The sequence below is a fragment of the Epinephelus fuscoguttatus genome, linkage group LG13, assembly GCF_011397635.1.
Source record: "Epinephelus fuscoguttatus linkage group LG13, E.fuscoguttatus.final_Chr_v1".
NCBI classification, from domain to species: Eukaryota; Metazoa; Chordata; class Actinopteri; order Perciformes; family Serranidae; genus Epinephelus; species Epinephelus fuscoguttatus.
In genome coordinates, this window is record NC_064764.1 from 32,851,426 (window position 1) to 32,879,263 (window position 27,838).

Here is a 27,838-nt window from a genome sequence, read left to right on the forward strand (position 1 = left end):
ATTTTGTCAATATTAGGCTCCTTTCAGACCTAGAGTTGTCTTGCTTTGGTCTGAATCAGGGACTTATTTTGTTCCAAAGTTGTATAATTGCCTAGAGTTGGTTCGTGTTCTCACGGCAGCATTTACAAGCGGACCAGATCAAATGCCTTGTGTGAGAAAGCTGCTCTTGATTGGTCAGAATTTCCATGTGGGAAAAATCCAGGGAGTAAAGCAAACGTTGAAGAAGAGTACACTTGCAAGATAAATGTGACACTTTCTAATGTCACAATGGAGGGACAACTACGCAGGTTGATTTTAGCGCTGCTCATCGTGGACTATATTGCTGTCACTGTTCATTTTAATCAAAGCATACAGTTTGAAAACGAGGCGCAGCTCCAACTAGAAAACAATGTTTTGATGCATTGGATGTGCTGAATGTGCATATTAAGGCAGTACAGGAGGAGGTGCACATTAATAATCCTCCAGGACTGTAACATGCTCATGTTTAACCCAAACAATGTGTCATGTGACTGCAGTTGGTTCAGATCCAGGTCGGAACACGTTCACACCACAAACGAACCGCACCAGAGTTCATTTGTAACCAGACTGAGACCACCTCTTCAAGTAGGTCTTGGTCTGGTTGTTTTGGTGCCCAAACGAACCGCACTTAGGGGGCAAATGAACTTGAGTTGACTGAACCGAACCAAACAGGGCAGGTGTGAAAGCACCCCAAGAATCTAATACCTTCAGTTCTTATTTGGAGGGGTAAGCCTGTTCTAAATTTTGAGGGTACCATGTTCCCTGAAAACAATATCGTCTTTTGGACATTGTTCACCATATCAAAACAAAACTATAGTGTCTTTAAAGCTAAATATTGTGGCACTTCAAACACACTTCAAAGCAAAACATTTAACCTTTATTTTTCACAGTGATTGGAGCACAAGTACATTTACAAAAATGTAAATCCAATATTTTCAATGTATGAATGAATTTGCAATCATACTAAGACCAGAAAGTCAAGTAAAAACCATTAAATATAATATCCTACAAACCATTAAACATTCCATCCCCAACCTTTTTTTTTTTTTAATAATGTCGAATCAACAAACCGGAACTCCCAAAATAACCACCAAGTTATTCTTTAGTCAGAGTCAGTTCAGAAGTCTCTGGATGTGTATCATTAGTTGAGTGCTGTTTTCCAGCCACACACTGGCAGCTTCCCAGCACAACCACAGTCTTTTCTGGCGTCCATTTTATTGGTAAGAACGATTGTCACTTTCTTTTTCTATATTTGTCTCCTGACGGGGACTGAAAACGGTGACTTCTTCGTCACACCCGCTCTGCTAACCTCTCATTTACTTTGCCACCTCATAGTCTTTTACGTGATTAATCTCCATCTTGTTTTCATCCATCTTGACAGTACGATCCCGCGTAAATACCTGGAACAGATGACAGGAGAATGTTAACAAGAACAAAGGACAGCTTTTTAAATCTGTTACCGGGTTCAACTTTTGTGACTTTAATTTCAGAGTGTTTAGTCAAGCTGAAAATTTGTGGTGTCTATAATCAATCATAGACAGCAGACAGGCACTTAAGCACACAGTTTAACACTATAGACTGTTTCATCAAGGCTGAAACTCAAAGGCATGTTCACATCATATCAGAGGAACCAGAAAAACTGGATGATATTGTATTTACAGCCTGGGTTTATTAGTCATGAAATCAATTATTTGCACTTCTTTGTGAACACAACTTCTTTGATAAGCTAATTGACTGTCTTCACGAAGCAGATGTAAAACCAAGAGGGAAATGTCAGAACTGCACACCCCACTTGTACAACAGTTCCTCCCAGATGGCTGCTTGTGTTTAGAGTAAATCTGGTATGATGTAAATGTAGCATACTGTGATGGCATGCTGACAGAGGTAGAGAATGATAACGCAGGCTTGGTTTGTGAGGTCTTCAGCCTAACATGTTTATTAGCTTCTCATTACAAGGTCCATTTGGCAGCTGCTCTGACGCTTTTGATCATATCACATGATCCTCATCAGCAGAAGGAGTCTTGATTGTTAAAACCATTCAAGTTAGCAGAGAGCTAAACTGGAAGTCAGCCCCTCAGCTGGCGTACGCATCGAGTGCCCTTGCTCTATGGTCCCAACAGTGCAGAAGATGCATCTTATACCTGGGAGGTCTAACATTTTTGGCTTCATGCACCACTGAGCATGTTTTTATAGGATTAAACAAGGCACTGCCTCCAACTCTGTGCCTAGTTCTCTTTATAGACCCTTTAAGAGCCGAAGTCACAATGATGTCAGTTTGTTAGCTGGAGGCAAGACACGACTCTCCCCCACAGGGCCTCAGGCTACACAGGAGTCATAAAATGTCTTCTTGTTGTGTTACTGGGAGCCAGAATAGAAGGAGTCATGGCTCAAAACCAGCCGCCACTGCCCGTCAACAAAAACACAGACAATTGTGGTTAAATGTGATAAGACCAAAGGACTGGACGGAGGCCATCATCAAAAATGCTCACATGTGCAGCGCACACTTCATATCAGGTTAGGGAAAAAGTATTTCCTGTTGTAGGGATGAATAAGGTTATGTGTATTAAGGGTTATCATGTCCACCTCATCAGAAACTGGGGAGGTATTAAGAGGAATATTGGATTTCTCTGGAACGCTAACTTTTTAGCACATTAGCTAACGTTAGCTTCTATAGCAAAACAAACTGGAGGAAACTGTTCCAAGAGTCATTCTCAAACCCGGCCATCCCACCTTCGGCAATCCTGTGACATCATCCATCCACTGAGTGAGAGCATACGGGTCGGCCAGTCTGGTCCCGTTGGTCAGTGTTTTCTTATTCAAGTAACGCTTGCAGTCCCGGAGAGTGAGTGACCTGACATGGTGCGTTCGTAAATTCAGTCACTCTACACTAAAATGAGAGCCCTGTTGGTCGAAGAAACGGAGCATTATATTTCTATATAAATTGACGAACAGTTATTAATCACACATTCACTCCACCCTGTGCCAGTGTCCAGAGTGCACGCTGCTACTCCAAGAATGCGGTGCTCTGGATAACCCAATGCTACATTCTTAAGGCCCGAACATACTCGGGCGGAACGTACGCAGAGCGGACTCCGCGGAGGTCCGCCCAGACCAAAAGCGGACGTCCGCAAGCCCTGTGCACGCAAAGCTCAGATTTTACGACCGTGCGGACTCTGCTCCGCGCATGTACGACGTGCAAGAATTGTGGGTAATGTAGTGTGTTTCACGGACATTATTACAGGAAACTACAACGTGGAAGTGTGCTCGACTATGGAAGCCCGAATAACTGTGGACATTCCTAGCGGAGTCCGCTCCGCTTATAGTACGCCCGAGTATGTTCGGACCTCTACAGCGTTATGAATTTACGAATGTTCCAGTTTGTGCCAGAGTGTGCTCCGGCACTTGGAATGAGTATTTCTGGAAACACCACTTGCATCATCTTCCCCCATTGTCTAAAATAAGTCAACAGAACTTGCCAGCTAGCGTTGACGGTCGGTGGAGAACTGTTTTGCCTCCAGCTAAGCCCTGCTTACCAAAAACGTCATACTAAGGGTCTATGCATCTATGTAAAGCTCAGAAAATATCAACCTTGTTCTAAAAAAAAAAAATAAAAAATAACATTGCATTTTCGCCATCGAACATACCTTTCCTGTGCATAAGTATTCATGACAAAAAGAACAGTTTGAAAAAATACTGATGTGTGAATTAATTGCACCAAAAAACACCACCCCTGGTGTGTAACAGCCTTCACTTCGTCTGCTGATGAAGATCACATAATAGGCTCTTCTAAATGAGAGCTACAAAGTCAGAGTAAACTATGAACCTCAACTTTTGCAATATTTTGTTCAGTTTATCTGATGCAGATTTTTTTTATTTTTATTTTTTTAAACAGCCAATGGTGGGAGTGGGAGACAAGGTCTGATACTCTGACATGTCAGGCTGGAAGAGGCGCATCTTAGTGACAGCTAGACAGGTGACTACACATATAACTACATCAGATCAATCCGCCCTCTGTGACATCACTTTAATTACCAAAGACAAACAATTTCAATGTCAACTCTTGACATTCAGTTTTGACATCATCAGGTGAAGAAGGAGGTAAGAAATCAGATTTAACTTTCTCTCACATACACCCTACTAAAAATTTCATTTTACCATCACATCAGTGAGAGCAGACACTTTGTCTCCACTCACATCACTTATGTGATGCTCCAGAGGTGGATAAAATGTCAACAGATTCTTGAAACAGAAACAGGTGGGAATGGTACAATACTGGAATGAATATCACAGCATATGGGCACCTTGATGGTCAATGATTTGAGGGTTACTGCCTTATTGGGGTATATACAGTATATAAATGCTGAATTGAAAAGAAAACTGAAATTATGAAGAAATTTATTTTGCTAAAACAAGTCTGATACCATACCTACATAGGTACCAATTCCCCCTCATATGATCAACCCTTTTGGAGACTCTACAGAAGAACCACAACAGGCAGCAGCGAGACCTTGTTATTGAGATGAAAAGTGACGATGCAAGCTAAGACAGGCAGCCACCGGCAGCTTGGTTGGGCTTCCTACCTGGGATGTGTTGGCTAAGAGGTGCTGGTGGCATGGTGGTTTCAGAGGAGGAACTGCAGCATGAAGACCGATGAAAGGGGCGTTTGAGAGAGGGTGTGGAGGTTCGGTGTTGGACTTTGTAGAACGTAGAGGATAAGGAAACTTCTTGGTTGGTTGGAAGGTAAGATTGCAGGACTCTGGTGGAGGTAACTGTTGTCTTGAAGCTGTGTTAGAGGATCAAGTATTCAATAGTGAAAGTAGAGTTGATTGTGGCTGGGCAGAGAGTTTTGAAGGTACTCTTGTATATTTTCCAGGGACAGGATGTGAAAGAGCAGGCTCCAGGCACATTTTGCTTGATGCTTCAACGGTTGACTGGTTGATTTTGAAGAGATGGTTATTTGCAGCCCAGTTGACAGAAGAAAATGTTGGCATTGTACGTTTCTACAAACCATGAATATGTTACATTTGTACATCAACATTTCTAACGTGACGTAGTATGAGAGCCGATTTTGTGATCAGGAGGTGGAGGGGACAGATGATGGTGTGTCACCTAGGCGAGACAGCTGCTAAGTTGCTGATCAAAGAGGACCATTGTTCGAGACCAACAAACCACAAAACTGGTTGTTTTAGAGCAAGTCATCCCTGTTCCAGCAGCTTTTTAGCCACCAAACACAGGCTTTTATAATGATACATCACCTTGTTTCCACCAAGGAAAGTAACATGAAAAGTGGTTGTTTTAATCGAGACACCACTGCGTTCCTGCTGGGACAGTGCCATTAAAAGCAGTTGTTTTTGTTGTGCCACCAAAAGTGGATATTTGATCTTTTCCTAAACATAACCACACATTAATCACAGTGTTGTTGAAACTTAAAGTTTCAGTGGATTTACTACATAATAATGTACAAATGTAACATACTTATGGTTTGCAGAAATGTGCAATGCCAACATTTATTCTGGCGATTTGTTTATTTTAGGTTGACCTTTGAGGAGCACAGGAGATTTAGGTGAATCCCTTAAAAGGTGTCGTTTGTTCGATGAGGACACTTGGTAGTATTCTTGAAAAGAGGGGATTTCACAGAGGGAGGAAATTAGCAGAGTTGGAACTTGACACCAGAAAGTTTCACAGGAAGAGAAGAAAGATCCTTGTTGTCTTCAGGAGGATGAAGAAGTGTTGACGATGAAGAAGAGTTTGATCAGTGGGAACATGAGGACCATAGATCGCCAGAAGAAGCAGGAAACTCTCGAGGATTTGAAGGCAGATGGGTGGATGGACGGATATAAAGAAAGAGCAAGGGATGAATGGGAGGATTGGAGTTAGGAGTACAGTGCATCAATACCTGCAGGAGTGAGAACCAGGGCTTGTAGAAGGTCAGATAGTGAGACAATCCCTTTCACCACATCTTGGCTGTCAACCAACACCAAACGATGAACCTGAGAGAAAAACCCAACAAAATTTTGTTATTGTGCATCTACACAAACAAAAACAGGACAGATTACAGTTCTTAGCAGTTATTGGAAATACTTTCAAACTGTATTTGATCACTGTGGCAGTATAACAGTCTGACAGAGAGAGATCTAAAGGTTCTGAAAGACACTTATACATGTAATAATCTAGCCTGGTTCCAGACCATAGACCCCTCCCACTCAACTGAGTAGGCTTGCATTACTGGTCTGGCATACTTCAATGAATTTGAGATTTATCTCGTCCAAACGATGGACGGACCAATGAACGCCGGGGGTCTAGCGATTAGCCAATCAGCGCCACGCTGATGTCAAGCTGTACGCCAGTGGGTAACTGGTGAGGATAGCAACAATGGCGACCGCTACAGATCCTACAGACCACATTAACGATGCTATCGAGGTATTTCGCCACTACTCGCGTTAATGGAGGACCAAATTAAGGAAGCTGCTAAACTGGATTTAATGGCGATGCAGCTGGGCGTGCACGACGACAGAGACATTTTAAACGGGCAATGCTCGCTTGTTTTCGGCACCCCGAGGCATGGATACTAATGACGTCAGATTCTGGGTGAGTCGTTGATTTCTACTGATTGGTTAGGGAAAAATCAAATTCCCTCCCCCTTGTAAATCGCCGTCAATGGAGGCCATGTCAGACTGAAGGTTCTGGGAACTCTGACTAGTAATAATCAATTTTATTGCCAACTCGGTCTCACTCTGAAGTCGTCAAAATCCAGTGCTTGGTCAGTGACTTGCAGCATCAGACATGGACGAAAAAAAGCCATCCTTTAATGTCGGCATGATACACGGCCAGTTGCCGTTATAGTTTAACGGTGCCTGGCATTGTCAGGGGGAAACGTGGCAGGACAAGAACGAAAGCTAAGAGGGCGGGTGGGAGTTGTGATGGATGGGTCCAACAGACGTCGACTTTCACCCGGGTGATTGGTGTTCATGTCCCACAAGATTACAAAGCCAAACCCTGTTCGTTTTATCTTAAACCCAACCACGTTTGTTAGTTGTTGGAGGAAAACAAACGTCAATTTGCGTTGTTGTACTGACGTAGTGCGTTTATTTTGAAAGAGACTGTATGATAACGGAAGCGTATCTTTGAAGAAGACAATGCATGTAACAGGAAGAACGTGACATGGCGTCCCAGAACGTCAACACCTAACAAACCCAGGGTACCGTTCGTTATGTTAGCTAAGAAATGGAGTCCCCTAACGTACCCACTGCAACACAGAGTCCACACATGTTGTGCTTCCATTATATACATTTTGCAGCAGTGGCCCGATGGAGACGGACCTTCACTTAGTGCCTTGTAGCAACTCAAACTCAGCCAGAGTAAGACCAATCACCTGAGCAAGGGGGTCTGTTCTTTGGTGGCCTTCTTGACCATGCAGAGTCCCCGGCAACTTTCTGTTGCTGCCATTACACTGGTTAGACTCAGTGCCGCCACTTGCCCCCAGCCTGCTGTGAACCAAGGAGCTGGGGTTTGCACTGTCTGAATTCAAGTTGCTACACTCTCCTCTTATATCTGTGAAAATTATTCATCCTACATTTAATAAAGAAAAGTCAGTCAGACTGCATGTGTGTGCTACCTCAGCCCTTGCAATGCGGTCGATGATGGTCTCCAGGGTTTCGTAAGGGTAACACTTGAGGACTCCCTCCACCCAGCAGGCTCTGGAGGTAATGGCCTCCCGCATCGTCATATTCAGGTTGTTGTAGTTTTTCTGGGCTGCGAGGTTCTGCATGACGGAGAAACTAGAATTACTGCCTTGCAGTTGTACGCCTCTGCCAACCAGTCAAATTTCAATTTGTCCAGACTCATATGTAGTCATGAAACTAGACAATGCTTTAGATATGGATATTGCTTCAAAGAGGCTACATAATATAAACATGGATGCTTCACACACATTGATTTTAATTGCGGAGATATGTGAAATTAACCACTAATTTTACAACATTTTTGTAAAATTAGTGGAATTTGGTTTGGTTTGGTGGATAAATTGTAAAATTAGTGAAATTAACCACTAATTTTACAATTTATCTACAGTCACTGTAGATAAATTGTAAAATTAGTGGTTAATTTCACATATCTCCGCAATTAAAATCAATGTGTGTGAAGCATCCATGTTTATGTTATGTAGCCTCTTTGAAGCAATATCCATATCTGAAGCATTGTCTAGTTTCATGACTACATATGAGTCTGGACAAATTGGTCTATGTTTGTTTTATGATATCTCGTCTTTTTCTGATTTCTAATCAATATTGAATTGGTTGTAGGAGCAGATGCCACGATGAAATGTCAACCAGACAAAAACAACACCTATAAAACTATTTGATTCAGCATGACAACGGACCGAGGAAATCACAAAACGATGTGTGAAACTAACTTACAATGACATCAAATCTGGAGTACAGCGCCACGACTTTACCTGTAGAGGAGACACAAAGAGGTATAAAAAAGTATATAGTATTATCCATAAGAAGAAAATCAACACTGGAAAGGTACAAGGGAGTCTGGATGTTCAACAACAGACACCCAATCAAAAAATTACATCCACTCCTATTGACTGCTGGCCTGAACTAAAGAGAGTTGAAGCTGTGAGTCATTTCAGTACAACAGTGTATCCAAAGTGTTTTGGAGTGAAACCCTCGATTCACTAAACTGTGATTCTAATACACAAAACAGACAAAATGACCCTTTTTAAATCACCAGACGTGGGAAAGTGTGACGTCAGACTACCTTGCTCATTGACTACAGGCAGAGCGGACACTCTTCTCTCTACAAAAATGCTCAGAGCTTCGAAAACAGTGGCCGATTCCTTGACTGTTGCGATCTCTTTGAAGGTACCGATTGCCACTTCATTGATCCGCCTCTGAAGAAACCTGGGTTTAGGAATCGTAGATCCCTGGAAGGAAGGGCAGGGAAGGAGAGACAACTGGTACATAACATATAAAAATCAAATAATAGAAAAGAATCTAATAGAAATTAACAGAACAAGACTTGCACTTTCACTTATTCAGTTCTTAATATCTATTTCTTTCTCAGGCTTAAAGGAAACACATCTTTTATTGTCAAATTAAGATCCTTTTCTAGGGCATGGAGCCTGTGTCACGTTATTTTTAATCTTATTTGCAGGATATTTCCGAATCTGATGATTTAAATGGCATTAAAAAATTTCTGTGTTTTGTTGTGCAGTAAGTAGAAGAAATTTTAATCAACATTTAATGCGAGTAAATGTTCAAAACCTTCTGCTCTGGCTTTAAAATATTCTCAGAGAAGTCTTACAAAGATGTGGAGAAACTTCAGGATGCGTTTGTGAGTGAGGATGTGGAGAACATTTCCTGTTGCCGGGTCGATGACTGGCAGTCGGTGTATCTTATTCTTCAACAAGGAGTAGATGGCATCAAACAGACTGAGGAGACAGCAAAACTTTAGGTTACTTGGGTAACCCCTGTTCTCTGAGTAGATGAGGTCACACTGTGGGCATTCCCAGTGTGAATGTGAGACATGAAACAAATGCTATGAGAGAGAGCTCATGACAGCAGGAAAGCTGCCTGTTTAAGAGCCCAAAAGCTCCAGACCACATAAATACATCCTGCAACAAATGTTAGTCAATAATATTCATATATTACTTTTAGCCTTTTCACACTTGAACACATCAAAACTCCGGCTTTATTAAACAAACACTCAACTCAACACACTGACTGGGGCTGGGCTCATTGTTTCAAGTGTGCAGTAGTGTAGAAAATAACAATGTGGTTGCATTTCCTGTGGGTGGCGCCAGAGAAGCATGTTATTGTAACAAGACTAAATGCTGAGCCACATTGCACTGGTTTCCATCTTTCAGGACTGGGCTGAACAGAGTCCACATTTGTATGGATTAATCTGATACATGGCCTTTAATACAAGGCTTAGTGGTCAGTTTATAATGCAGGGACTCGATGGATTTCTCGCAAAGCATTACAGATCATCCTTTGTCCCGTCTGTTATCGCTTATCTTAATAAGAAGTGACAGCTAATGTCCATGATTTACCCCTGACAGTGTGCGATACTGGATACTGTGTGTTGATATTGTACTGTCTGTATCTCAAATTGCTCCTCTGGGACATTAAAGTCTTACCATACCTTACCTTACTCACTCTACAGCAGGAAACGTCACTTCAAAATAAAAGCTCTAAGCTGGAAATTCACTGTATTTCAAAATGAAGTGTGTTTTTTACAAACCTGACACATTTGTGAGTCACTTGCTGTCCAATCAGAGTGAACCCGCAATTTACTTTTGGACCACGACCCACCAGCTGGGAACCCCTGGCTAATCCTATATAGTCAGGTTTTATAATATACCTTTAAAAATTACTACATGTCATTTCTGACATGTATGTCTGGTCTGGCTACTGTATATATTACCTTGACTGAGAAGTATGTTTACCCTTCTTTTGTTGGCTACTCACCATCACAAGGAAGTTCAGTGGCTACACTTCCCCAGATCTTCTCTTTATATTCATGGTCTTTATAATCTTTGTTTTATTTGTGAAAGAGGACATTATTGTGTGGCGGTATAAAGAGATTAGCGATGTTGATGTCCAAGAAAATCTATTAATTAATATTAATCTATTAATCGCAGAAGTCGGTATTGTATTTGTTGGCTTGTTATTATCTGCAGTGGGTGTGGATAGGTTTACAGAGATAAATGGGTTTGAATTTTTGAACTGGCGTGCTTTTTATTTGCACAGATGATCCATGTTTGATCTGAAGGATGACTGTGTGGTTCTTCATATGGACATTAAAATGATGACACTTGAGTCTGACCCTGAGTTCAGTGAATTATTTCAAAGGCTGGTTTCACCTGCAGTCAGGAGTGATGCTGATCAGTCTGTTAACAGAGTGTAGATAGATCTCTGCAGAGAGACAGAAACACAAGCTATTAATGCAAACCACCAAGTTTACAATAATAGTTTCTTATAAAATGTTTTTTATTGAACCGTTTGTAAGGATATTATTGTGTTGCACAAACCTCTCCATGTCTCTATCTTGTGTTCTTCCAGCTCATAGATCTGAACCTGCAGACAAAACAAACATCATCTCAGCATCTGGATAATGGTATGGATATGTTGATATACATATATACTTTTTATAACTAGTTAACTTGACACCTGACACCATTGTGATGCATGACGTGTCAGCAAAATACCAAATGGCCACAGAGTTATAGGCCTTATATGTTTATTTGATGTTTAAGCCAACGGTCGCTCAGCTCACCAGAGGAGACTTGTAATAGCGATGGAGAATGTTGATGAAGTCAGTGATGGTCAGCATACCTGCGCACGCAGACACACACACACACACACACGCAGACACACACACACACACACACACACAGGCACATCAGATAGCAACAACAGTAAATTTGACCCCCCAAGCTTCTTCTTGATTACATGTCCGAAATATCAAGTCCGAAATATCATATATCTAATGAAGAGCAAAGTTAAACTTAGCATCTGTACAACATGGATACGTGTGTGTGTTCTCACACTAGTTGTACATAACTTAGTTACTAACAGTGAATCAGCAAATCAAGGTGTCAGAAATACTGTGAATTAGTGTTGGTGAGCAGTCTATTTGTGTGTGTGTGTGTGTGTGTGTGTGTGTGTGTGTTTAAGCAAACAGCACAAAATGTCAGAATTACTTTAGCAACATGATCGCATCCCTCATCATATTTTGATGCTTAGGCAGAAGGCCCTGGCGTCAGCTGTTAAAACACTCTGGTAAGAAGTGATATCTCTTATGTCAGAGTTTTTTTCATAATGTTGGAGTCACTGTCGACAGCCTGTGGATGTTGGGGTGCTTATCTACTAAAAGACTAATTACTAAGAAGGAAAACCTGGATTTGCTAAACATGGAACAGTCAACCTGCCTGGCAAACGACTTTGATAAGGGCCTGGAAGACCGCAAAGTTTGAAAACAGTAGTCTCTGGTTTAAAAGGCTTGTATACAACAGATGTATGAGATGCAATGTTTGTTACATAACATTCTTAAGCCCTGTTTCCACCGAGAGGTACGGTTCAGTTCTATACGTATTTTTTCTGTTTCCACTGCCAAAAGTTGTGGATGGTACCAATGGAACCGTTCTGTACCGTCCCCATGTTTGGTCCCCCCTCTGTTGGGGTACCTAGCACACAGATCTGGTACTAAAAGGTGGAGCTGTGAACACTGCAGTCTGATTGGTCAGTAGAGGACGGTCACTCTGCTCAGGGCTGAGTTGTGTCTGGTTTTGAGGCTCATGTAACCACTGTTCATACTGTGGAGAGGTTTATTAATAAACTGTAACTATAAAATGAAAGGATGTTTTGCTGCCTCTCACAGCAGCTGGAGTCTGAGAAAATATAACTTCATTCACTGGGCTGATCCATCAGCACGATTTAAATTTCACTGTGACAGCTTTGACCATCACTTTAGTTTTTATATGACAGACACTTTCAGTAATTAGTGGATCTGGAAGAGTTTATGTATATTAATTTTGGCCAGGTTATGTGAACTGCATATATTCTAATCCTCCAAAAAAGCGCATTGTGGAGCTTCGTTCCTGTGGGCTCCAGCAACACTAAACCCCTGAGCTTGCCTGAGAAGGACTGAATGCACAAACCCGCTATCTTTAAATATTCCATGGAGAGAGACTCTCACTGCAGCCTGTTTTATTTTGTTCTGAAAATATTGGCATGCAGCCTCGTTCTGTGGACGATAAACGAGGTGCAGACTTCCATCTGTGTCACCAGGGATAAAGAAATGCAACGGGTGCTGGACGGAGCAGTGAGTGACACAACAACTCCGCCCACATTTAAGAGTACTTTTTGTGGTGGAAACGCTAGGGTCTAGGAACAATGTCTGAAGGGTTACTTTTGGTTCCAAAGGTACCATATCAAAAGTGTTTGGTGGAAACGGGGCTTTAATGCCACCCTTGCATCCTCCCCTCCCCCATTTTTTAAGATATTATAGTTGTTGGTTTTTGTAGCCAACATTTTTAGCACTGTTTGCTAATGATTGATATAGCTTTATCTTGACATAATACGTATATATCAAGACTTTAAATAAAGACGCTACCAAAAAAGGAGAAAAAGTTACACTAGAGGCTTTTGCATTGTATCTTAAGACAGACAGACGGAGTTGGAGGTAGTGAGTCGACTTGTGTCTAAGAAGGGGCTGACAGCTCGGTTTAGGCTATAAAACTTATTGGTCAGGGTTATAAAACAAGATTGTGGTTGCAGTTAGTCACGTAAGTCGAGTGACTAATGACTGACATGACAAATAACTCAACGTCACACAGGACTCAAACACCAGTCTCCTGGGTCAAAGTCCTGTGCTTGTTGGACCCAAAAACGGATTTCTTGCTCTTAATGCAACGTCTGTTGCTGTAGACATGCAAGGCTGAAAATATACTGTCTTTTCAACAATGTGCCCATATACTACGCTTGTTACTGGTGGTTTTCAACTGCTGGGTCGCGGTCCAAATGAAGGTTGCGGGTCCATTCTGAATGGACCGCAAGTAACTGGCAAATGTGTCAAGTTTGTAAAAAACACACTTCATTTTTAAGTACAGTAAATTTCCCACACAGAGCTCTTAGTTTAAAGTGCCATTTTCTGCTGTCAAGTGAATGACTAACAGACAGCTACTTAACAGAGACTGCAAACTAGCCCAACAACATGGTCACACCCAAATATGACGCTAAGTATATTAAACTGTGGGACCTCAAACTAATGACTAAGGAGAAATCTTGACCCCATGGCTGGACCAGCTGGGAACCACTAGAGGGCACACCAGAGAACTCAGACAGTCCAGAACATCTGGATTTGCATGATGTAAACAAAAAACATGGTCGACACTCAGAGGTTAATTCTGAGATCACCACAGACAACATCAGAAAAAGCATCCCCATTGTAGATGCTAGGTATCAAGCATGTCGTGACAATAGTCACATTAACATTGAAATGTCACACAAAATTACACCAAATTTTTCAAAAAAATCAGCAAAAGAAAATGGAAATATGTGTACTTTTCCATCCACTGCTGTTATATGAATATTAGGAGTTGATTCATTAAGATCAGTAAGGTACCACTGCAGGAAAAACAAGATGACGTCATTAAAAAGGGCGCCAGTCAAACCTGATATATGATAACACAGAGCACACTGGACAATGGAAGTATGTGCACTTAGAGGATCACATAGCTGCTCTTAACAGTATAATAGCATAACACAAGAGCCTCTTAGAGGAGCTATGTGCTCTCAGAGAAGCATGCACATAGCTCCTCTAAGAGGCTGTTCTGCTAACAGCCCTCTGTGTGTGTGTGTGTGTGTGTGTGTGTGTGTGTGTGTGTGTGTGTGTGTGACAAGCCATGAAGCAGATGGGCTACAGCAGCAGAAGACCACACCAGGTGCCACTCCTGTCAGCTAACAACAGGAAACTGAGGCTACAGTTCACACAGGCTCACCAAAACTGGACAATAGAAGACTGGAAAAGTGTTGCCTGGTCTGATGAGTCTGGATTTCTGCTGCCACATTCAGATGGTAGGGTCAGAATTTGGTGTAAACAACATGAAAGCATGGATCCATCCTGCCTTGTATCAACGGTTCAGGCTGCTGCTGGTGGTGTAATGGTGTGGGGGAGATTTTCTTGGCACACTTTGGGTCCCTTAGTACCAGCTGAGCATGGTTTAAACACATCGGGACGCAGGCGGATGGACATGCACTTGACTCACATGTTAAACGCTGTTAGCGTTTCCATTACAAGCAGGAAATCAACACACTGACCTGATCTCTTTGTGTTCAGTGAGGTGATCGAGTTTGTAATGTAACACAAACGTCTCGTAGTTGACCTGCTTCCCTTTAAATGTTAGAACACAAACTGAGCCAGGATCATTTGAAACCACCTCTCCACAGTGAGGCAACTTGAACCCTTGGACCTGGGCTTCAACCCAATGTAGGTTGCACACCTATTAAACGCTGACATGTTTGGAACCTCAGTACTTTCTCACTACCAAATAAGTTGTGATAGCAGCCTATAAAAGAGCTGAAAGTTGGCACTGGCTGTTTGGACACATCATTATTCTTGTTTATGTATTCTTTAGTCACAGTGCTCGACTTTCCTCTGTATTTTATTCAGGTAACCTTCTCCATCTGTTTTAGACTATATAATCATTTTGGAGGAAAAAAATAGATGCATATAAACTTTATAAAATTAGATCCAGATGTAATTTAAACATATAGATTGTTATGATTTCCAACAATGAGTGTACGACAGAAAAACTATTGGTTTCATATTTTTGCATGTTGACATGAACCCATCACTCTTTAATAATCCTGGAGTTGAACATGATGCAGCTCTGCAAGGTGTGGAGGATTAACATTAAGAAAGTATTAGGGCTGCCCCCTAACAGTCGACCAAACATTAGTCGACAAGAAAGGTCATTAGTCGGCAAGATTTTATCGGTCGCTTAGTTGCAGAAAAACAAACAAAGGTGTAGCTCTATTAGGAGCTGCACCATGACAAAATAAATCAAAGCCTATATGACTGGACCATGTGTGAATTTAATTTGAAAGGACAGACACTGGAAGTGTCCACGCTCAGCAGTCAGACAGGAGTCAGGTTAATTTCCAGGGCTGGTACCTGCGGTTATTCCACAGGCTAGTTAATAACATGTCGGGCAGGACATCCAAAGTGTGGGATCATTTTGAGAAGGTGAAGGACGAACCCAAGGTGATATGTAAACTCATCTTCATTGGTCGACTACAAACATGACGTATCATCTGAAACATGGAAGTAGCTACATGCCCATTAGCCCACAGCGTCATTAACAGGCGGCTCGCTCAGTGTGTGACGTGCACTTGGAGATAAAATATAGGCCTATATTAATGAAGGTTCATTAGTACGGTTTTGTATTTCTCTGTAATGTAGCACAGTGTTAACAATGTTACTGATACTATTCTTTCTCACACCTTCAACACAAACCACCAAAATATATCATTTAATCATTACATTAATATCATAAACATGCGGGCGACTAGTCGACTAATGGCCCAAGTTAAATTCTTAGTCGGAGGCAGCCCTACAAAGTATTGTACTGGAGTGTGTGTGTATGCAAGACAGACAGAGATATAGACAGATATATTATGGCTCACCCACAAAACACTTCAGCTTGTTGTCCCACAGTGGCGCTGCCCTCACACCATTAGCCACCAGAGCAAAAAAAGCCTTCTTCACCTGATAAAACACAGTGTTTCAAAATTACAATTCAAACTTGTCATGCAGATTTTGGCCTTAAGGCTGTCACAAAAGAAAGTGTCTCATACCTGTAGTGTTGTGTCAAAAATGACCAGTTTGGAGCTGGTGGGGATGGCGTCGTAGCAGCAGTGACTCTTCATGAAGTTCATGTATATGAAGGTGTCAGGGTCTGTGCCTGCAGGGGTCGCAAGGCCATGTGTTGCATATGTACAGCCACCTACAAATAAAAATGTTAAGTTTTTTTCATTTACAGAGAACTTCAGAAAGCAAACACCACAGTGCTTTACATGTAAACACCTCCAAGTATAGAGACATATAAGTGCATAGAAGAATAAAGGAATGAATGACTCTTTATAAAGCAGAGGATCATAGGAAAGGCACAATTTTGTGGAGTTGGAAGAAGTTGGACCCGTGATGTCCCAATCAATACGTGGCTATAATAAACAATTTCCTTTACTGCACACATGCAGTGTTAAAAAATCTTCTCTTCTTTACCTCTGCCCTTCATTGAGAGGCCACCCTCTTCCTCATCCTCCTCATGGTCCAGCTCAAATAATGGAACCTGGGAAAGGAAGTGTATCAACAGTTTACTCACAGCCCAGAGTTTACACACAGCTCACCCATGTCTTCTGCTCCACAACAGCCTTAAATAGCTATCTGAGATTTAAGAGTCAAGGCTTGTTTCTGTTTCTGTCTATGTGGTAACTGATCATTTCCTCACTGACCTACGTGACAAATGTTTCCTAAGAGTCTCAGCTTCTATGAGGCTGAACAGTCACTAAGTTCATTTGCTCTTTAAACCAGAGTTTCTTGCTCTCTCATAAAAACTGACAGATTTGGAGTACCTTTTATTTTGACAGAGCAAGGCCAGTAGCTTCCCCCTGCCTCCAGTCTTTGTGTTCAGCTAGGTTAAACCCCCAGAAAGCTATATTTGTGTGGAACGTCAAGAAATAAACTGAGATTAATCATATTATTTAAAGCTGGGGTAGGCTGTTTCATGTTGGTGTCATTAGGCAAAAATCGCTTAGTAAACTTTAAGCATATTTTAATTGAAGTGGACTGAAAGAAAACTAACCTTCTGCACCTCCTCTTGGCTCTGTTTGCAGGCTTTAGAAGATTTAGCCTGTGACAGGACACTTTGGTTAATCACAGGTCATTACAGAGGGTAAACACGTGTCAATATTGATGAAGAGTTTCAAAAATGGAGAGAAAATGTTGCTAATACTTTAGCTTTCTGCTAACCGGAGCTAAAGGCTCATGACTGCGGCTTCAAGTTCACGTTTGTGTAGCTGACATTAGCAAGAGCAGTGAAACACGGCTTGTCCTCTGCCTTCTCCCAGCTGCTACAGAAAACCTCACCAGGAGGAGAGCAGCAGCTTGGGAGAATCTAGCCAGTGCAAACCCCAGCTTCAGGGGACCAGACAGCCCTGACTCCTCGCCAGATCAGCAAACTTCTGTTGCTGCCGTTACACAGGTTAGACCTGGGGTCTCATTTATAAATCAATGTGTAGGATCCATACTTAAAATGCACGTATGGACAAAAGCCAAAAATGGTGTGCGTCAGAAAATATTTGACAATTTCTACAAGCATGGATCGACGTTTCTCCCATCAAGTCTGTTTTTTAGATCACAACTTTTGCAAGGGATGTGGTATACATCTCTTTCAGGCCTCGTTTTGTGTGTGTGTTTGTAAATGAGACCCCAGATGCTGCCGCCAGCCACCAGCTGACACCCAGGGCTGGGGAGTTTGCGCAAGCTGAATTTGAGCTGCTACAGCAACTGACCGTTGGTCCTTGTCCTGAGCTGCTGCCTGCTCTCCTCCTAGCAATGCAGTCAACAGTGGAGTGGAGCAAGATTGAGGGACTGTGGGTGCCTAGCTAGTTCTTCTTATTTGTGGTCTTAAGAGAAACAGCGGGGCAAGGAGGGGCTGAGTGAATGCACTGAGGGCAGCCCTATGATGAAATAAGATTAAATAAATCAGTGTATGGGAACCACTGGGTTACTGTATGAAGCACGTACATATGCCTATGATGGTCTGGTGTCAGGGTTTAGGACAGAGAGGGGAGAACTGCAGTAGGAGGGTTTAATTATATTGATTTTATTGTCTTTTTCTAAATGTCTGTCCATCCCAGCTTAACTCTCAGTGAGACCGTCAATGCACTGGCATAATGTTGAGTACCCTAAAGGAATTGACATTTGATCGTAAGATGACAAGTTCGACATGAGGTGACAGTTTGTTGCAGAGCCAAACTGTTGGAGCATTTACACTGAGCAGTCCACACGAGTCCCGATGCACCCCGAGGATTTGCTGGGAACCAGTGTCACCTGTCCTCAGCGAGTTCTCACTTGCAGCTAAACAAGTCTCATCTGCATTCTGGCGGACGCTGGAGGCATGTAGTTGGAACAGACAGTGTTGAAAACATTTGTTGTAGAAGCAGCTGTGAGGAGTGTCCACAGGTTGGATGGTGCATATCATGGAGGCAAGCCAAGAACCTGCTGGTGGAGGTCAGCGCTGTGGTTGTGGTCGCCACAGACTCCAGAGTCCTGTCAATAAGGAATGTGCAGTGGAAAATCTACAGAATATGGAATTTAAAGGGAAATTTCGGTTTATTTCAACCTGTCTCCTATCGTCCTAAATTTGTTTCAAGTGACTAGTGACATAAAAATAATAGTTAGCATGTTAGCCGTTAGCCTAGATACAGCCAGGGTACACAGTAGCGTCAGACCTGTTAAAACGTAAGTGAACGGGCAACCTTCAAGTGCAAAGTTAGTCCACTAAACAAGCTTTTTCTCCACAAAGACCGCCTCATATCGTTAGGATAAACGTCAGAGAACATATAGAAAACGACATGTAAACGTGTTGTCTTACCTCACCGATGTGGTGCCATGTTTGTTTACCATTTAGCTCTGCTTTCCAAAGCGCAGCCGAAATTATCGCGAGAACAAGCAGCGATCTCATACTGTGCCTGAAATCTCGCGAGAACAAACAGCAACAGCTGGAAGGCAGAACTGGACAGTAGCCTGAAAAGTTCATTCATTTATTTTATGAAAGATTTATAGAATAATGGCTGACTTTTTGCCAGACTTCGACTTTGTGGAGGAGGAATTTGATTTTGCAGAGTTTGATGGCCGAGAGAGAGAGAGAGAGAGAGAGAGAGAGAGAGAGAGAGGCGCAACAGGGAGAGGACGAGAGAGGAGGAATGGCTGCTGCAAGGCTGCGTAGCTCTGGAGATTGGTGGTGTACCTGTGAATGCTGTGCCCCAGTGCCCACAGAAGAGGAATGCCTCTGTTGCAAAGAATGGGACTGGTTGCAGCCTTATTTTCAAGGTCTGGATGTGACCGAGGACGAGACACCTCCACCTGGAGTAACGTTAGTATCCAGCTGGGCTCTAGAGCTCGCGAGATTTCAGGCACAGTATGAGATCGCTGCTTGTTCTCGCGATATTTCGGCCGTGCTTTGGAAAGCAGAGCTAAATGGTAAACAAACATGGCACCACACCGGTAAGGTAAGACAACACGTTTACATGTCGTTTTCTATATGTTCTCTGACATTTATCCTAACGATATGAGGCGGTCTTTGTGGAGAAAAAGCTTGTTTAGTGGACTAACTTTGCACTTGAAGGTTGCCCATTCACTTACGTTTTAACAGGTCTGACGCTACGGCTGTATGTAGGCTAACGGCTAACATGCTAACTATTATTTTTATGTCACTAGTCACTTGAAACAAATTTAGGACGATAGGAGACAGGTTGAAATAAACCGAAATTTCCCTTTAAACAGTCTCAGGAAAAAGGTGACTCAGGACTCTGTTCTCAGCAGGATTGAAAAAAATGCAGGCCTCAAATGAGTACTGGTAGGAATTTCTAACTCAAACCAGGAATGTGGAAGAAGAGCTCTTGGTCGGGGACAGAAGGCTGAGTGGTTTACCGGGGAGCAGACGAAGCAGGGGAGTCAGAGACAGGTGAGGTCGTAAAACAAAAAAGCGGTCCGGGAACACACGGTGGAAAGTCTTCACAAGCACTCTGGCAACGAGAGTCTGTGAAGCTGGGGTATTATAGTGGCAGGGCGTAATGCACCACAGGTGAGCAGGCTTCGCTTCTTTACCACCATCACCATCTTCTTCACTTTCTTATATGTCTTCATGTGGCTTTAGGTTTATGGTTATATTGCTGCCTGTTAGTTTGGCATGCTTTTTATAGCACTTCAACTGTGTTTGGGCAGAGATTTTTTTAAACAGTTATGTCACAGATGGGATTTTTTTTAAAAACGAAGGAAGGGAAAACCCAACTTTCAAAATACCTGTGTCTGTGTGGACTAGGCTTACAAAACAAAACCTACAACTTCCAGCATACCCAGGAGCTACTAGAGATCCCTAGAAAGTGACAGAGGAAGCGGAACCAGCTCTATTTACCACGATGAACTCGACGAGTTAGTGTCAGCAACTGTCTGCGTGACATATACAGCTTATAGTATCTGATATCTACATGGTCACTGTGCTGCATGTATCCATGTTCCACAAGTGCTGATCATACTTTTAAATTCTTTTTTTATCCATACATTGACCTTAAAGCACATGTTACCATCTGTTGGTGCAGCCTTGGCGCAATGTTTTACGGAACGTTTCCACAACAGGCACCATCATCAGGATTGCGTTTCAGGACCATCGTGCCAATGTCCTGATATCTACTTGATTAGAAAGCCATGCTGTGCTACTGTTCACACGTCTCTGGCATGTTTTCAAATGGTAAATGAGCGATATTTTTAAGGCAGTTTTTTGGCAGTGAACAAACATCGCCAAGTTGAACATTATAAATAACACTGGGAAAAACAGATATGAGAAAATGAGGATGTAATACTAAAGAGAGATTGTACAGAATTATTACAATATTGAAATCCAAATCATGGCTTCAGTGACTCTGTTGACATCTCACAGCTTAACAGCTACAAATATAGTGTTAATGCTCTACACATTGACATCTCAGTAGCAGACAGAAAAGAGCTGAGTTGCACTACATCACTGTGTGTTATGATACATTATATTCTGCATTACGTAAATAAGTTAAGTGTAAAACAAGAGACGGTGTCTTCGTCTAATAAACTTTGGTTAAGAGTGCTTCTTATAGCATTAATAGCAGCATTTTTAATGCACATGTTGTCATTTAATGAGCTTTTAACAGAGACAGCAGATAAAACACTGGCCTCTGTATTTCTGCTCTTCTTTCAGACTCCCTGTTACACCAGTCGAGTAGACTTAATGTGCTTATGCACGTTCTGTAGTTTATTATTTATGTGCACTTCGGCTTCTACTTTAATGGTTCACTCATGTCAGAACTCTCAAATACTCATGGAGCATTATAATACCCTATTAATGACGCACAAAGTGTTTTCTTTGGTTTTCTAACAGCTTCCAGAAGCAGTTGGCGTCAAGACCTGCAACGCAAAATGTTTTTCTCTTTGTAGCTTCTCAGTTACAAACCCACATCCAAAACACATCAGCGCACATTTCGGTTACCAACGCAAACAAACAGCAGCAGAAGTGGAGAGATGAGTATTGGGTGGAGGGTGGAGGGTGAGTCAGCAGAGTCTTACCTCTGCAAGAGGCTCCATGGTTGGGGAAGAGGAGCAGGAGGTCCGCCTCTGTGGAACCACACCGATTGGCGAAACCCTGGACTACAACCCTTGTCCCGCTGTCCGGCTCAGACATCTGGCAGGCACTGCTACCATGTCAGATCAGTCCAGGCACAGTGAAGAAGGGCAGGAAGGAGAGGAAGTAATGGAAACAAAAGACTGAGGGATACAAGAGAACCTGTGCACCACCAGCCAGCTACAGTCAGCTGGGTCTGAATGTCCGGGAGAGAGTGAGGTCTAAATCTGGACTGAGGGGTGAGAGGCCTGTGGCATTCAGACACAGAGGAAGAGGGAGGGGAAGTGTGTACAGAGCACAAACTGTTGCAGGGAGAGTTAAGGGGGCTAAAGACAGACACACCCCCGAGACATTTATCATTAACTACACAGCTCAAAAAAATTAAGGGAGCACTTGAATCACACATCAGATATTGATGAATTAATTATTCAAGTTGACAGTCTTTACTGATGTACACTGTGTAATTTGTTGAGAACAAAATGACATAACAACGGTCAGTGGAACCCAAAATCAAATCATTGAAAATCATACCAAAGATTGAAATCACAGGCTGATCCAACTCATAATGTGACTTTGTGTTGTGTATGGCCCCTGCCTGCCTGTACGCACTCCTGACAGCGTCCGGGCATGCTCCTGATGAGTCGGCAGATATTGTCCTGGATCAGGCCATCAGTGAGCTCCTGGATAGTCTGTGGCGTCAGATGCACAATATATAACGTCCCGTAGGTGCTCAGTTGGATTTGGGTCAGGGGAACGAGAGGGCTAGTCAATGGCATCAATGCCTTTGTTATCCAGGAACTGTCTACACACATCATCACTCAAGACCGGCCATCATCAGCTGACACACCTTCAAGAAGATAGCCCTGTTGTAGTGGAAATGCAAATACCTGCTGTGCTGGGCTGACGGCCCAAACCAAGCCAAGCCAAGCCAAGCCAAGCCAAGCCAGCCCGTGACTGTCAAAAAGGGGCAACAGATTATCATATAAGATGCAGCTGAGTTTGTTCACGCTGCGGACAAATAAAATTGCAAACAAGGACCTTTGGAGCAATAACTTAACTGACAAAAGAAGGGTTGAGATAACCCCGATCTGACCCTGGTCATTGTTGTGAAAAAGATAACAGAGCTACATTAGTGTTTGTTTGAAGTTGTGTTTCTGGACACTCCTGAGGGAGGAAAATATCTAGTTATTTAGCTACTAAATACTCCACCATGTTTACCAGCTGGTTGCCAACTTTGTCTTCTGGTGTTGGGCAGGTAGCGAAAACATGACAGAGTTTTGTTTGCAGAACAATGAACGTGGTGAGAGCGGTGACAGTGAATCAAAGCCCTAAAGCTGCAGGCCTTAAAACGATGAGCTGAATGATCCTAAAATGCTCTGCAGAGCTGAGAGGAGCTGCAAAGTGGGATGATGATTCTCTGTGAGCTTGTCATGAGTGAAAAGTTTGACATTGCACAGTCGTTTGATCAACTGACAAATTAAAAAAAAAAAAATGGACTAGTGCAGCTTTAAGGATTTAGCCGTCCTACTGTGGGAGATGTTCAAGTTTCACTGGGCCATTACAAGTCAAACTATTTTTAGACACAGGGAGGATTGAAGCAATCCCCTGACTTTCAGCAGAGCTGTGAGTTTACATGCAGCTTTACACATCAATAAAATACTGATAAAACATTAACAACAATAAATTTAGTTGCCATTTTTCCCTATAACTCCAACAGTGCATCCTCGGTCAAGTCAAAGTTGTACCAAAATAAAAATGGGCATTATTCAAATACCATACTAAGCACAGAAAATCCCTGCAATTTAGTTATACATGGTGGTGAAGCCTGCTGCCTGACTCTGCATTATATCACCACTTTACAACACTCACTCCTGGAGATGCTCATTAAATAGAACTCACGTAAGAATTAAGACAGTGAATCCAGTTTACAGGTTGTATTTCTGCTGTACAGGAACTTTAGTGTCTTTCTAATAATAAAAGCAGTTATACAAACGGGTCTGTCACTGCTGCTTAGAGAGAGGAGCTCAGATATTATTAGTTTACAACTGCTCAAGAGTCCTGACACACTCTCAGAATACCACAGGCTGGTGTGTCTCAACTCTTACAGTGCTTCTAGCAATTCCTTTCATAGTAGAATATGTATGTATGCATGTATAGTATGTATGTGAAGTATGTATGTATGCATGCATGTACAGCAGAGGTGGAAGTAAGTCACACATGTGCAAGACATAAGCAAGTCTCAAGGCACTGTGGTGAAAATGAAGCAAGTTGAGTCAAGTCCTTGGTCGAGTCAAGCAAGTCACAAATTAAGTCATTCTCACCAACTGAGGTGCTGAAACATTTTAGATGCAGGACTGTGACTTGTAACAGTATATTTGCAGGGTGGTATTTGTTACTTTTACTAGAGTAAGGGATTAAAATACAGCTCCTCCTGGGGGACCCGAGGCATTCCAAGGCCAGATGTGTTCTGGGTCTGCCCTGGGGCCTCCTACCAGTGAGACATGCCCAGAGGATCCTGATCAGATGCCGAAACCACCTCAACTGACCCCTTTCGACATGAAGAAGCAGCGGCTCTACTCCAAGCTCCCTCCAGATGTCCAAGCTCCTCACCCTCTCTCTGAGGCTGAGCCCAGCCACCTCATGGAGGAATCTCATTTCGGCCACTTGTATCCGTGATCTCATTCTTACGCTACCATAGGAGAGGGCTGGGACGTAGATAGACCAGTAAATCGAAAGCTTTGCTTCTCAAGGTGCAGAAGGGGGAGGAAGGGGTCCGATTTGGTGACCTTAGAAATGCGTCTCTGCTTTATGCAGATGATGTGGTTCTGTATGCTTCATCACATCGTGACCTCCAGCAGGCACTGGGGCTTTGGTTGGGATGAAAGTCAGCACCTCCGAATCTGAGGCCGTGGTTCTCTGCTGAAAAATGGTGGACTGCTCCCTCAAGGTTGGGAGTTACTGCCTCTAGCGAGGGAGTTCGAGTATTTCTGGGTCTTGTTCACGAGTGAGGGCAGAATGGAGCCTAAAATAAACAATGAAAGTAAAATACTAGAGGACTAATATCAGTCTTGTATTACTGTGCATCTCTTTAAAGCAGACAATCAAAGTAGTCCCCGCTGATTCAAAGTATATAACAAACAAGTAGTAAGAGAGAAACATCCTTGTTTACACTGTAAACTGAAAATGTTTAAATCACCCAGACAAAGACTCAAACATGAGACTTGTACCACAAATAACTTTTATTTTGAAACTGTCATCCTGAGCAACTCATACAGCCCTTTGACGTGGACATTTTATAATTGTCAAGTTAGTTAAAAAATATGACCATATCCCATTACTTAATACATTTCTGTTATGTTAAAAACAACCTCAAATGCAGAGTTATTAATTAAATTTATATTATATATAAACTCTGAAAAGCAGCCAACAAACATGACGGCGGCGTGCCTGTAAAGTGAAATCAGCTGAATGTGTCAGAGCAGGTTGTCACTACTGTCAAATGAAAACATTAAGACTCCGTATGAGTCAGTATGAATGAATTACCCCGCGTGGGGTTGAAAGTTTACACGGTCATTTATGAACTCATGTCTTTTGTGTCGCAGGGGCCTGAAGAAGTCCCTGAGGATCATCACTGAGGAGCAGTTTAACAGACAATAACACTTATGGTTTTGCATGTTTTAGCTTATTTATCCTGTATTTTAAATAACTGCAGAATAGGAAAAGTTTTTAATACATAATGTATTTAATGTCATACCCAGAATTAGCAAAAACATACACAACCATCTGAAATGGCCTGTTAATGAGTTATGGTACATTTAAAATGCTACGCAAAGGCTTCATCCACACTAATTTGTTTTCATTTTAAAACAGCACCACGTAGTTTTCAGTTTCCAGAGTTTCAGCATTTTTAAAGGACTCCGTTTCAGGGATTTTAAACGCCGGAGTAGTCTGGGTGCTAGGCATAAACTTAGCAATAGCTTTGCATTTAAAGTGAAAACGTATTAGTGTGGGTGTAGCCTAATACAGCGAGAGGTTCTGTTCAGACAGAGAAATGTGAGTTGAACTGAAGATACTGAAAGGTGTCTTACAAGAGGTGAAGACGGGGAGGAGAAACAGCTGAAAAGCAATCTTGAAATGCAGATACTTTTTCCTATGAGATTCAATATTTTACATATTTCCTGTTTGCAAACTTTCACTGAAATTATTTTCTGTTGACTAACTGATTAATCAACAAAACCTTTGATGGTCCACTTATTGTTGAAGTTATTATTATTTATCAAGTAAAAATGCTAAACATTCTCATATATTAAGATTTTCTGAGTCTCTGTTTTAACATTATGACTGTGTTTCAAAGCAGTTTGAAGACGTCGCCTCCAGCTCTGGGAGGCCAGTCTTTTTCTCTATTTTTCTGAAATTTCATAGACTAAAAGATTATTTAATTATTACACAAAGTAATAAAAAGATTTTACAGAAATAAAAGGAATTTCACAGCATTTCTCCTCATCAATGCTTCTCTGTTAGCGTGTCCCATAGACTGTATATAAACATGGACGACACGTCTACTTCCTCCGACTGAACAAAAATAAAGCTAAAATATCTCGGATATGGCCATGTTGTGCTGGTGACATCATTTGGAGCCAGAGTCTGCGCAGCAGCGACCTCAGTGGTATCGAGTCCCTAACCATACACCTGTCCAACCAATTTCTAGCAGCACCACTGATAGTGAGCACACGTAGCTGTCATGATGATGTCAAACCCCCCTTTTTATAGCATCAAATCACTAGAACTAAACTAAACTACAGCCTGATAAGAACTACCCAAAATGACAGAAACCATCTTCGAGTTTTTAAGTTTGGCCCATGTCCCATCCACGAACATGGAGGGAGCAGGGTTTGTGACCTATACTGCAGCCAACCACAAGGGGGCGATCCAGATGTTTTGACTTCACTCTGAGAAAGCTGTCATGTCGTCCATCTATTACACAGTCTATGGCATGTCCTTTAGTAGCTGCATGAAGTTATTCTAGTTACTCTGATCAGTCAGAGCTTTCTTTTAAAACAATGACCTATGCCAAAATTTGAATTTTACTGCACTTATATACTTATTTCTCCTTCTATTCCATGTTTAATAATTAAGTATTAATAAAAGTTAGCATTTACAAAAAGTCTGCTACATACTGACACTGCACAGCAGTTTGGCATCTGTTAGTAAATTGCATAATAAAACTCATCTGTAACAAGTTAGCTTCCACACGTTTCTGTAACTTTTTACAGCAGGAATGACAGATATAACACAGGGCGTCATAATCCCGCCTGTCACAATAATTATGTTATCGGCTTATTGTACGATATATTGACAACACCTTGATTATTTTACTGACCTCGATATTGCCCTCTGTGTTTAAATGCAGATTTGTTCACTTAACATTTGAACCAACATGATGCCTGAATAAACGGTAGGGTTGTCCCGATCATTATACGGCTTGGATGCAGCAATTTTCCCTTTTTTCCCCCTCTCCACTCCTGCCTACTTGTGCGAGTTCAAAGCAAACACTTCAGAGACGACACAGTGTAGCTTACAGGTAGCCTACAGCTGCACTTTTGGAATGGAAGAGTCCCAGTTCTGATAATTGTTAGCTTGCCAACCAATTGGCAACGAGTCAAAAACTGTCATATGTAGTTTTACCCTTCAACAACATCATCCTCCATTTTGTAAATCCACCAGCAAATCGCCGGCTCCCAGGCCGTCTGTTCTAGGGAGCCGACTGCAGCAGCACCCCAGCAAGATTATGGAGGTAACTGCAGTGTTCCTGAAGCTTTGCTAAACTAATTTTATATATACTTTCTTGTATATATTAACAGGTGTTGATTACTTTAA

At 42.1% G+C, this 27,838-nt stretch overlaps 1 protein-coding gene across 3 annotated transcripts; it reads right to left on the minus strand.

Moving 5' to 3' along the window:
* Positions 1-873: 873 nt before the first annotated feature.
* On the minus strand, positions 874-22,241 carry prkag3b (protein kinase, AMP-activated, gamma 3b non-catalytic subunit). Of its 3 annotated transcripts, none has more exons than XR_007450830.1 (14): positions 21,907-22,238; positions 17,393-17,440; positions 16,813-16,879; positions 16,386-16,534; positions 16,215-16,296; positions 11,302-11,360; positions 11,057-11,102; positions 10,889-10,940; positions 9,328-9,454; positions 8,782-8,947; positions 8,433-8,470; positions 7,634-7,780; positions 4,599-6,008; positions 874-1,418 (listed from the first exon to the last, which is right to left on the minus strand). XR_007450830.1 is itself a non-coding variant. In XM_049595108.1 (14 exons), exons 1-14 carry the CDS (start codon positions 21,922-21,924, stop codon positions 1,384-1,386), a joined length of 1,128 nt encoding a protein of 375 aa, XP_049451065.1. In that variant the 5' UTR covers positions 21,925-22,241; the 3' UTR covers positions 874-1,383. The 3 variants fall into 3 exon arrangements, 2 of the variants coding, with proteins under 2 accessions (XP_049451065.1, XP_049451066.1); XM_049595108.1 differs by having other exon boundaries at positions 5,915-6,008; positions 21,907-22,241; XM_049595109.1 differs by lacking the exon at positions 17,393-17,440 and having other exon boundaries at positions 5,915-6,008; positions 21,907-22,240.
* Between the last annotated feature and the right edge of the window lie 5,597 nt (positions 22,242-27,838).

What these genes read in the sequence shown, in the direction of transcription:
- prkag3b (XM_049595108.1), bottom strand. An exon ending in CCTCTCAATGAAGGGCAGAG is followed by an intron (nt 16,535 to 16,812) that starts GTAAAGAAGAGA and finishes TTTTATTTGTAG; the next exon opens with GTGGCTGTACATATGCAACA. An exon ending in GCTATTACAAGTCTCCTCTG is followed by an intron (nt 11,103 to 11,301) that starts GTGAGCTGAGCG and finishes TTTTGTCTGCAG; the next exon opens with GTTCAGATCTATGAGCTGGA.